Source organism: Besnoitia besnoiti (assembly GCF_002563875.1).
Source record: "Besnoitia besnoiti strain Bb-Ger1 chromosome Unknown contig00014, whole genome shotgun sequence".
Lineage (NCBI taxonomy): Eukaryota > Apicomplexa > Conoidasida > Eucoccidiorida > Sarcocystidae > Besnoitia > Besnoitia besnoiti.
Genome location: NW_021703916.1, coordinates 1,284,797 through 1,296,631, shown reverse-complemented (window position 1 = coordinate 1,296,631; position 11,835 = coordinate 1,284,797). Strand labels below are relative to the sequence as shown.

The window sequence follows — 11,835 nt, the reverse complement described above, 5'->3', positions numbered from 1 at the left end:
ATGTCTTCGTCTCGGACGTTAGAGAGGGTTTTCTCGCGAAGCCGAGCGGATCTTTTGCAGCAGATGGATAGCGGGGACGGCGAGGAGCTTTTGTACGAAGCTTCCTCTGTCCAGCCTTCGGAGCGCGAGGTGTATCTTTCCTATTCATCTTGGTCCAAGCCGTCGTATTTCCAGACGTTTTCGCCTCCCTTGGATCCCTCCTCTCATCCCTCCGCGTCCGTTTCTTCTGCGGCGTCGCCTCTGCCTGAGACTCTGATCGCGCCTGCGTCGTCGCCCAGCTCTCTATCGCGTCCTCCCCTCGAGAGTCCCCGCGCCTTCGGCCCGTTCTCTCCTCCCTTTTCGTTTGCCGCCTCGTCCGCGTCCTCGTCTTCTCCGTATATTAGCCGATTGGGCGTCCCCCCCGCGGAGGTTTCGGCGTTCCGGCTCGAAAGTCGCGCGGCGCCGGCGCGTCTGCCGTCGCAGCCCTTTCTGGGGACTCTGCGCAGCATCAGCCCTGCGCCGAAGGAGGAGCGACGAGGCGCTCGCGAAGGCGGGCACCAGTCGAAGGAGACGCTGAGGGGCGGGAGAGTCCCGCCTCCAGGGAAGAGGCCGCCTCAAGGCGGAGCGAAGCCGCGCAGGTCTTCCTCGGCCGACGACCTCCACAAGGATCGTTCCTACGCGCGTTTCGCAGTCTCACCTCGTGAGGCGAGGTGCGCTCGGTCCCTGACTGCTGCGTCTCTCGAGAGGGTCGCAGAGAAAGACGGCGAAGGAAAGCGCGGCAGGGAGGGAGAAGGCCTCGCGGTGGAGACCGTCGACCGGCGAGACAGGAGAAAGTCGGCCGCTGAGCTTGAGAGCGACGCGTCCTCGCGCGGAAGCGAGAACTCACCGCCGCTCAAAGCGTCCGCAACGCTGGCAGAGCGCTTCTTCCTCATCTCTCCGCGCACAGCGGCCCAAAAGAAGAGGGCTGCGGAAGAGGCGAAGGTGAGTCGCGGAGCGGCGGAACAAGGCGAAGCGAGGCAGAGCGACCAGAGAGCGCGGCAGACGAGCGCCGCGCCACCTCGGGCCGCAGACGCGCGAGCCGAGATGGCTGTGCCTCGGGAGCCGGCGTGGGAGAGAGAGGAGAGGGAGGAGACGCGCCCAGGCAGCGCGTGGGCGCGTGCTGCTCCGCCCCTCGAGGAGACGCGCGACGAGGGCGCGCCGTCGTTGGCTGAAGCGCGGCAAGTAGAGGCGCAGGAGCTGTCGTGGGAAAAAGGCGAAGGCGGCGCCGAAGCGCAGAATGGGTCTGGCGAGCGCGGTAGGAGTCCCGAACGAAAGAAGAAAAAGCGACACTGGTGGGCAGGGTTGGCCTCGAGTCTCAGCCGCCGGAGCAGCTCTGCGGAGCCTTCAAAGAGCGGCGCGTCCGCGCCTTGGTATGGAGCGGGTGAAGAGGCGGAAGCCCAGCAGGAGCCGCCGAGAGAAGACGCGAAAAGCGAAAGGCGTGGCGACAGGACTTCCAGTTTTCTCTCTGACGACGCCAGGCCTCGCCGCGACGAAGGAGGCCCGTCTGGCGGCGCGGGAGGAGGCTTCGGGACCCATCCGCGAGGCAAAAGTGGCGGCATCGGGGGAGAGGAGAGAGCGCACACGCAGCCGGGACAGGCGCGCGCCACAGATCTCTTTCTGCGGCGACAGCAGGACAGCCACGAGGTGCAGGACAGGTCGCCGACGTCCACGGCGCTTGACCTCGGGACTGAAGGGAGCGAGGGCCCACAGAACGGAAGACGGCGGGCGGACTCCGTGGCCTCCTCACGGGCGAGCACGAAGCGGAGCTTGGGCAAGACGCTCGGAAAGGGTTTGTCGCGGCTGTTCAGAGGCAAAAAGAAACCGAACTGCGGCGAACTCGAAGGCGCAGCAGCGGAGGAGTTCAGCGACGGCGCCGATCGGGGCGACGATCTGAAAGAAGGTAGGCGTCTCCGTGAACTGCGTGAGTTTGAAGGGAACACGAGTTCACAGAGGGCCAGGAGGCTTCTCTCTTTCTCTCCCTCTCCGCGAACCGTAGTCGCGGCGCAGCCGGTGGACGAGGAAGGCCTCCGCCTTTCGGTCGCGCCGCGGCCTTCATTCTTCTCGTCTCTCGCTCGCCACGAATGCCCTGTGCGCCAGTCTCCCGCGTTCTTCTTTGCGCGTCGTCTCGAGTTTTGCTTTGTGCTTCTTTCGCTGGCTGGTCTATCTCGCACTGTCTAGGCTCGAGTGGCTAGACCTCTGCTCAGTCCTTCTTCTCGCTGCTTCTCGGACTCTCGTTTTTCGTCCTCTCGCCTTCGCCGTCGCACCTCTGCGCGTTCGCCGGTCGTCTCGCGCGTCTCGTCTCATCCTGCCTGCGGCTCGTTCCCCCTTTGCTCTGTTTCGTCTTGTGGATTACTCCCTCGTCGTGTCTGCGCGCGTGTTCTCAGACCTCGCCTTCACTGCCAGCCAGGCCGCGGCCCCTGGGCGTGCGACTCGAGGGGCAGCCGGGCCTCTCGCTTCCCTGTACTCTAGAGACAGCTCTCCCTCCTCGCGGTCTTCCTCTTCCTCTTCGGCCTGCTTTTCGGCCTCTCAGTGGGAGGAGGCCTTCGCGTCGCTTCCCGCGATCCCGCCGGGTGTCTCCTCGCTCTCGCTCACCTACCAGCGTCTGCTGCTGCGCCAGTTGACGCTGATGGAGCGAACCGTTCAGAAGGTCTTGACTCTGAAGGGCGACAAGTCTCTCCTCCTTTCTTCGCTGCTCGAGGACGCGCAGAAGGAGGCGGCGCTGCAGGCCGGCGGCCTAGGCCAAGTCTCCGTGGAGCCCGAGATGGGGGCGAAGGCGGGCGGAGAGAGACGAGGAGAAGACTCGATTTTCTTCTCGCCTGCAAAGGCTGAGGAAATCTGCGCAGACCAGCAAGTCCCGCGGGGCGTGGTCCGCCTGAGGGCGGAGCTCACAGAAGCGAACGCCAGGAGCTTTCAGCGGCTGAGCGAAGAGCGAAGTCGAGGCGTCCTCAGTCAACTTCTCCTGGGCATATCCCAAGTGCGAGGCCTCCTCACGACGCTCACAGACGTCACGCGGGAGGAAGAATTTGAGAGAGAGGAACACCTGGTAGGGAAACGAGCCAACTTCCGCCGGGAAAGGGAGTGGACCGAGCAGAAGCGAATGGTAGTGCGCGCCGCGGCAGGACTGCGCATGCACGTCGTATGCATGGTGTCAATAGAAATGTGTAACTGTATGCGTATATGAACTTGTGCTTGTAGAAACTCCCTGCAGGCCTAGGTGTGCATCGGGCTACGTGCGTTCGCGTCTCTTGGTAGCTCGAAAGACAGACCTGCGGCGGAGAGCTACGTCGCAGCGTCGTTTTTTTTCGCATTGAACGTCACCTGCGCCGTGAGCCTTCTTCGAGAGTTTAAGCGCGTGTCTGATGGCGAGCGCGGTGCTTTTTTCGATTCTTTTCTCCAGGCGGACGCCGCCCAGCTCCAGCAGTGGAGCGCGGCACACGGCGAGCTTGCCCAGGGGCGGGACCTTGTTGAGTACTACTACAGACAGGTACGCGAAAGCGAGGCTCTTCACTCGGGTCTTCCTCTTTGGTGGCTGGCGCGTGCATACATATCTAGGTGCGATATATCCTAGTCCGGACCCCAGATGCAAAGTAGCGTATTCGGACTTTGCCATGCGCGGCTGCTGCCGCTGAAGGGCCTTCCACGCTGCGTGCCGGTAACTGAGCAGCCGCAGAGGGGCAGCTCGACGTTGTTCACACGGTGCTCATCCGAAGCTCAAGGCACTGGCAGATTGGTAGATGAAGCGTGAGAGGGAGGCAGATAGATATCAGATATAGATAGATATAGACAGGTAGATAGATACACAGACAGATATAGATAGATAGATAGATAGATAGATAGATAGATAGATAGATAGATAGATAGATAGATAGATAGATAGATAGATAGATAGATAGATAGATAGATAGATAGATAGATAGATAGATAGATAGATAGATAGATAGATAGATAGATAGATAGATAGATAGATAGATAGATAGATAGATAGATAGATAGATAGATAGATAGATAGATAGATAGATAGATAGATAGATAGATAGATAGATATAGATAGATAGATAGGGCGTTGGGTTGTGCACCGCGTGTCGCTGCGTGCTGAATCGGTGAGGAACCGAGGATTCGGCGGGGTTACCAGGTATCTCGCGTGCCTGCGCACGGCGTTTTGTCTGTTGCGTATCTCCAGATCGCTGAGTCTGCAGACAGCGTGATCCGGGAATACCACCGGCGCTGCGTGTCGCTCAACTCCGACATTCAACTCATGCGTGACCATATCCGTCGCGTGATCCACGTGGCGTTTTTGGCTGTCTCGCGGCCGCCTCCGCTTGAGGACTTGTATTCGTCTGCGCCTTCTGCGCCGGCGTTCCTGTCGGCGCGTCGCCTCTCTGAGGCCTTCGCGACCTCCTTCTCCTACGCAGGCGACCCCCGAGTCTTCCTCGTCTCGCCGCCGTTCCTCGCGCAGCTGCAGCTCTACGCGGTTTCCCACGGCGTGGACGCTTCGCGTGAAGGACAGGAGGGAGGCGAGGCCGCTTTGCGAGAGTCGTCGAGCCGCACAGTCATCGCGCCGGTGTCTAGCGCGGCGTTGCTGTCGCGGTCGCGCTGCGTCCGCAGCATCCCCCCGGGGCTCTTGCTCCGCAGCTCGAAGGAGGACCTGCTGACCCTCGAGAAGAAGCTCGAGGGCAAATGGGGCAGCTTGAACTTGTACGAAGCCTGGCAGAGTGACGCCATGAAGTGGCAGTGGCGGGACGCGTTGATGCAGCGCGAGTTTCTCCGGGGCGAGGATCGGATTGAGCAGTGGCGCCGCGACAGCGAGTCGCGGATCCTCGCCGCCGTCGATCTGCGCCTCCAGCAGCTCTGGTCTGGCCGCATGCGGGAAAGCAAAGCTGCCGCGCAGCAGGCTCTCGAAGAGCACTTCATCGAGACGCTGGTGCGCCGAGTGCCCTCCGCCGCGGAAGTTGTGCAGCGCCTGGTGAAGCATCGGGAACAGGCGCAGGGGCCGCAGCGGCGCGCGTCCTTTCTCTCCGCGTCGCACGCGGCCTCCTCGCTCGCCTGTGAGGTGCGGAACGAGGAGGTCGAGGCGGCGTTCATGGCTGCGGAAGACATGCGCTCGCGGCTGGTCGCCGTCGGCGCGTCCGAGGTGTATAACCAGCTGGTGCAAGCACAGGCGCTCTTTCAGCGCCACAAGAAGGAGAGGAACCGCGGGACGCTCCTGCGAGTTCTCGAAGAGCAAGTCGAGAGCCAAATGCGAACTGTGAGGCATCTCCGCGAGCGGTTCGAGGAGGAAGTCGACCTCGCAGCGCAGCCCGACGTCGTGCGAGACGAGTGCGGCAAGACGGAGGCGGCGATCTCCATGCTCGAGGAGGAGCTCATCGCGCTGCAGGAGAAACGGACGCTGCGCCAGCAGAACCTGCTGGACCTCCGCGCGACTGCGCAGGCAAAGTTGAAGCGCATCACCGACCTCTTTGACGCCGAGCAGACCCTCTGCCGCAGCCTGGCGGAGGAGCGCGACCAGGAGATACGGCATGTGGAAGCAGTCGAGAGGCTCTGGAGAGAAATCGGCGTGGAGCGACTCGAGGAGATGAAGGCGGATCTGGCCAAGCTCCGCGAAGAAAAGATCGCCGCGCGCGCGGAGCTCGAGGCTGCGCGCGACGAACTGGACGCGAAGAAGAAGAAGGAGGAGCTGAAGCGCGAAGAGGCGCGGAAGCGCCAGGAAGAAGCTGCGCGGAAGAAGGAAGAGGCGAGGAAGCAGCGAGAGATAGACGAACAGCGAAGGCGGGAACTGAAGGAACAAGAAGCCGAGCGGAAACGCGAAGAGGCCGAGCGAAAGAAGGCGGATGCCGAGCGAAAGAAGGCGGATGCCGAGCGAAAGAAGGCGGATGCCGAGCGAAAGAAGGCGGAAGCGCAGAGAGAAAAAGAGCTGAAACTGTCAAAGTCGTCTTCTCTGCTAGGACGCTGGCAGCACGCGTTGACTGCGCCAGTGCATGCAGTCCCTGAGGCTGAGCCGCGCGGAGAAAACGACGAAGAGGCCGGCGATCCCCGGACGGGGGCTGGGCACGCCCAAGAGAAGAAAACGAACGAAAAGTGCGAAACGCCTACAGGTTCGGAGCGGAAAGGGCCGCGCGCGTTCACGTCTCTGTTTAAGTGGCGCAGCGGCAAGCGAAGCAGCAGCACGCCCGCGGCGATAAGGACTGTAAGCGTTGGAAAATATACGAGAAAGCAAACAGACGTCGACAGCCAGGCTGAAACACAGGCGATGACTCTGGGGATCGATGAGGCGATAGGTATGTACACACTTAGACGCATAGAGAGAGAGACTGAGATCTGCTTGCATGTGAGAGAAGCAGTGTAGGCTGCTGTCGCTGTCGCATCGAGACTCCGGTGCCTCGGTGCCTCTTCGTTCTCAACGCGCGGCCTTTTATGGGTTTCTTCCTTGTCTTTCTTGTCCCCTCTTCTTTCTTGCGACTTTTCTTTCTCTTCAGAGACTGAACGGGCGGAGTGACGGCAATCGCGCAGATCGCCGCACAAACGAAAAACGGGGCCAGAGGGAAGCGGACTCCGATGCCGAGTCCAGTCCGGATCAGCGGTCTTTTTTCCGTATGGCGTCTGAAAGTAGATCCGCGGCGACAGAAATGCACCAGCGCCCAGCCAAGCTCGATGTGACTTCGTCATCTGAGCTGTCAAGAGAGCGCGACCAGAAATGGGCGCCACGCGATGATACTGGCGGCCTGGACGGCCTTCGGTTGGACTCGCCCGCGAATGCGCCCTCCTTCGTCCGGGCGTCTACGGCTCCAGAGTCCCCTCGCGACTCTGACGAGGCCGGGAGCGAGAGCGACGCCAGGCGCACAGGGGTTTCTCCTGAGGCGCCGCGGAAGTCCTCGAGCAAGCAGCCGATTCGCCGCCTCTTCTCGGGAGCCCCTGGATGGGCGACAGGGATCCGCTCGCGGTCGTCGTCGAGGCGGCAGAAGGGCGAAGACGAAGCGACCTCGAATGTCTCCTTCTTCAGCGAGGGTGGGCACGTCGTGGACGGAGGCGAGTCCCCGGAGCAGGTAAATCGCGAGCAACGCGACGCGCGACGACGGGAAGAAGAGCGGGCGAGAGAACGACTAGGAATAAAGAGCGCTGCCTCTCCTCCCCGGGGCGGTCTTCCAGAGGAGGAGCAGCCAGGGGACGACCCTTTTCGACAAGTCGAGACAGCGCAGTTCCCGCAGAAGGGAGGCGCGGCAGTCTTCCCAGAACAGGACGAAAGAGGAGACGAGCGCTCAGACAGCCATAAAGAGGAGAAGAGAGACACGGACTGGCTGTATCACTCATCTTCGCTCTCGTGGCGGAACGCGGAGGTCCCCACTGTCTCGACGCGGATGATCTCGGCAGAAATCGCGGGCTCCCTGGCGGACGCGTCGAGAGGGAAGTCGCCTAGAGAAGCGCTCCGAGGCCCAGAAGAGCTAGGCGGCGGCGAGCAAGGGCCGCAGAAAGGCCTCTTTGTCCTCTCGTCTTTCTTGTCGACGCCCGAGATGCATCGCAGGCACGGGCCTTCCCAAGATTCCGGCGCGCCGAACCGCGTAGCGTCGCACAATTCTCGGCGGAGGTCGTCGGGCGTCTCGTCGGTGTTTCAATTCTCTCTCGCACAGCCGGAAGCGTCGGCTGAAGTCCAGGCCCGCGGTCACGAGAAGGAGGCGCGGCCAAAGGGCAGGCTGCTGGTCGCGTTCCCTTCAGCGTCTCGCAGGGACAAAGAGGAGGCCTCCAGCGCAGGCGCCGAGCCCGACGGCGACGGAGAGAAGCCGCGGCGGCGGACGGTGTATTCCAAGCTGCTGGAGTCCTTCTCCATCTCGCCACCGCTGCACCGCGAGCCTGAACGGAAGGTGGAAGAGAAGGACAGGCGCCCGGCGAGCAGTCGAGATCACGCCCGCAGCGACGACGAAGAGGGCAAGCTCTCGTCTCGGGCGCGGTCGCGCTCAGCCTCGGCCTCCATAGACAACCAGGCGCCGTCGGTCTCTGGCGAGGAGGGAACGAAGGTAAAGCACGACAAGTTGGCGTCTCCTCGCTCAAGACGCGAAGGGGCGATCGACGTCTTTGCGCTGAATTCCTGGTTCAGCGCGAAGCGTGCGTCGCTCATGATCCCAAAGTCCTCGCAAAAGCCGCAGACGAATGCCCGCGAGGGCGAAGAAGCTGCGAGGGAGCGAGCGGGGCGGCAGGAAGCCGGGCAGAAGGGCGACGGCGAGGCGAGCGAGCGAGGTCTCTCGGGCGAGGAGAGAGGGCGGGAGACGCGGGGGAGAAGTGAGTCGTCCAGCGCGCCCTGCTCTGCGCTGCCCTGCTCTGCGCTGCCCAGCTCCCTTGGGCTTCTAGGCAACGTGTTTGAGGAGGTGGATGCGCGACGTGAGGAGAGAAGCTGGAGCGACGTCTGTGTGGGAGGTGCGGCAGCCGCGCGCGAGGAGGGAGGCATCCGAAACAAGAAAGCGGAAGCAGAGGCCAGCGCGTGCACGCGGCCCGCAGTCCCTGATGGTGGCGCGCACGGCGGCAGCAGCAGCGAAGGGGAGCGTCTAGCGCCAGGGGGATCGGCGGCGCTGCGTCCCCAGTCAACTCCTGGCCTCGACTCTTCCTCTGAAAAAGAGACATCTCCAGAGCAAGAAAGTGAAGGTGGCTCCACGCCGGTGTACGCGGAGCCCCCCCCGAGCTCTGAGGGCGAAATCACGCCTCGCGCGCTTCGTGAGGCGCGAAGCGGCAGTAGCGTGAGCGAGGGCTGCGAAGGCGACAAGGTTCACACTGCGAGCAGAGGAGAGAGGAGTGATGGGGGAGAAGCCTTGGCGAGTCTGGGCGTGCGCGGAAGCGAGCAGCGTGGCGAACGATCCGCGAGCGACGGCGGGGAGGGGCTGGCGGGGGTCGAGGGATGGCGGAGAGAGGGCAGCGCAGGCGAGCTGGACGGCCGCCAGCGCCGCGGAGACACTCTCATGGGCCTCCAGGCTCTGTGGAATTCAGGCTCGCGTTTTTCAGGCAGTGAAGGGTTCCGCGCGAGCGGCAGCAAAAGCGACGAGGGGGCCGTTACCTTTGAGCGAGCACAGCGGGAAGACGCGTGGCTTTCGAAGCTTTTTAAAAGCACTGAAAGCAGCCGGGGGGGAGACGCGGCGGTCGCCCCAGCGGGCCGCGCCTCAACGCCGGAAGCCGACTTCATTCCCCCTCGTGCTCCAGAGCCCAGACCGCAGCACGGCGTTCCCTCCCCCGCTGGGGAGACTGAGGGTCGAGCTCAAGACGAGCCGGGGTCGCCAGCCCTCTCTGGGGACCTCTCCGATATCTCGCTGCCTTCTTCTCCTCAGGAATCCGCTTCTCCCTCTGTTTTTCCCGCTGCGGCCCACGCCGGAGGAGATCAGGCAGTGCTGTTCTCGCCGGCTTCCTCGGCCTCGTCGTCCTCGCTGTTCCAGGCGCTGTCTCTGCTGGGTATGAGTGACGAGAAAGACAGCCCGGCGAGGGAGAGCGAGAGGGAACCAGGCTCGGAGAGCGGGCGGCAGTCCGGCGTTCGTGCACGCGCGTCGGAGCAGCCGGTGAAACCCAGTTCTTCCGGCTCCGCGTTTTTCTCTCCTCGCTGCGGTTTTCGTCTACACTCTCCACAGACCTCGCCCCAAGGGGCTCGAGACGCGCGGTCGTCGCCGCTGCCGGAGGGGGGGGCGCGGACATCGGGCTTTGCGCCGGCAGAGGAAGGCCCGCGGGGAGCAGGCAGCAGCGAGTCGAGCGTGCATCCAGATTTGCTGGGCTCCAGAGTGGGTGAGAAAGACCAGGGGCCCAGAGGAGACCTGATGGCCGCATGGCACGCGGGACCAGAGCCAGCAGGTGCGACGCGCCTGCCTACGGAGCGGGGGGCCGGGGGGAGAGGGGGAGACGACACAGACGGGGCAGGGAGCAGTTGGCAGCGGGCTGGAGTGGAGACCGCGAGCAGAGAAGGCGGCGCAGCCGACAGAGGGACACCTGTCGTCCCTCTTCCTGTCGCCAGTCACGCGTCACCCCTGGTCTCCGTCGCAGCGTCTTCCGCGGCCGCCCGGTCCTTTGAGAGGGGTGGCTCAGTCGAAGGGAGATGGAGAAGAGACGACGGAGTCCTAAGGAGTCAGTCGTCCTTTGCGCCTTTCTCCTTCCCGTTTATCCGAAGCGGCGACTCGAAGGAGGAGACCCAACTCGAAGCGGCGGTTGCGGAAACCCCGAGCGTCCTCTCTTTGCCCCCGCCGTCTCTTCAGACGTCTCCTTTCTCTCCCTCTACGCTGGGCTCGGGTCCTGCGTTGTCGCCCCTTCCTGAAGAATCAGCGACATGCGTACAAGAGCGCGGAGGCGGCGGCCGAGGCGGCGCGGTGCTTCACTCCGCAGCGTCCGACGCGGAAAACGCCCCACCCAGCCAGCGTCTGCAGTCGGCCTCTTCTTCGTCTCGGGGCGTTTCTCGAGACTCCTATGCTGCGCCGCTTCTGCGTGCCTCGTCAGAGGATCACGCGTCCTTTTCGTTGGCGTCTCTGTTTCCGCCGTCGTTCTCCTTCGGGGGCGAAGGAAGCGACCGAAGCGTGCCGACGCCGGAGGGAGCGGAGCAGCAGTCTCCGCCGTCCCCCGCGATCGTTCTGGCGGAGGACCCCGTGGTGCAAGAGACGCTGGAGCAGGACGACGCCGCGCCTCTGCTGTCGGCGCCGAAGGCCCGCCAGAAGTTGGGCGACTACCGCGCGCTTTCGTCCGGATCTGAGGACAGCGATTCGCGGGAACCGCCAGCCGCCTCCGCGTGTCTGCGTGCACCTCCCGCCCGGGAGGTGCACGCAAGCCTGGACGACAGTGTAGAGACAGCCGTGAAGCGTCGGCGGCGAACGGCGGACTGTCCCTTCTCGGCGGCGTCCACTCTGAGGCGCAGCCTTCAAGAAGGCACTGCCTTTTTCCGGAGCTCCGCGCTCTTCTCCCGCAGAGGCGGCGAGGACAACGAGCGCGACGCAGCCCTCCAGCGGCGAGCGGGGAGCGTGGATGCCTGCGCGCTTGCTCAACGCAGCGAGAAGCGGAAGCGGCCCTTCTGGGCTCCAGTGCATCCAGTGCCGGCCACGGTCGACGCGTGGGACGGAGCAGAGGACGGAGACCTCATCTGCGAGGATGCGAAGGTCGAGACTTTCCAGGATTTTGCGGCAGGTTCGTCGGGGCGAGAACGTGGAGACCTTCGGCGCGCGGTGATGAACAGCCCTGTCTTTGCGTTGTTTGAAGCAGACGAGAAGCAACAGCTTTTCGATTGCATGTCCGTGAGCATGATTCACGTGCCGGGTGACTGCGTCCTCTTCCATCGCGGAGAAAAAGTCGACGTCCTTTACTTCCTCGAGGCCGGCGAACTGGCGGTGACAGTGGAGGCAGGCGCAGACGGCGCCGAGAAAAGCGACGCAGAGCGTGAGGGAGCTCCGAGCTGGACCCGCGAAGACACGAAAGGTGACAGCAAAAACGGAGAGCGTCTCTCCACTTCATCTGCCTCGAAAGCCCTCACATATCTGCCAGGTTCGTTTGTGCTTCCCCGCGCCTTCGTCAAGGGGGGCACACAGCCCACAGCGTCAGGGCTACCAAGCCCTCGGCTCTCTACAAACTCACTGTCCAGTCCTTCCACTCGACTGCAAACGGTAAGTCGCGGCGCGCATCCAGAGTCGCTTCTACAGGAGAAGTTCCCGCATGCGCACGTATACTCGTACATAGACATACGCAGGCGTGTGTAGAAATCCACGCGTGGATCTCGTTCGATTCGCGGTTTTGGAGTGCCTGGCCGTGCGACCCTGGGCTCCAAGCCCCATGTGTTCTACGTCTTGCGGTGGCTGAGCCCGTTCAGTCTTTACGAATGCA

At 63.2% G+C, this 11,835-nt stretch overlaps 1 protein-coding gene across 1 annotated transcript; it reads left to right on the top strand.

The window, feature by feature from the left end:
* Nucleotides 1-11,711, top strand: BESB_026560 (uncharacterized protein; the record flags this gene model as incomplete). The annotated part of the gene is made up of 5 exons (XM_029361336.1): nucleotides 1-1,918; nucleotides 2,403-3,061; nucleotides 3,416-3,502; nucleotides 4,199-6,202; nucleotides 6,492-11,711. 5 exons carry the CDS (start codon nucleotides 1-3, stop codon nucleotides 11,709-11,711), a joined length of 9,888 nt encoding a protein of 3,295 aa, XP_029215691.1.
* Nucleotides 11,712-11,835: the final 124 nt, after the last annotated feature.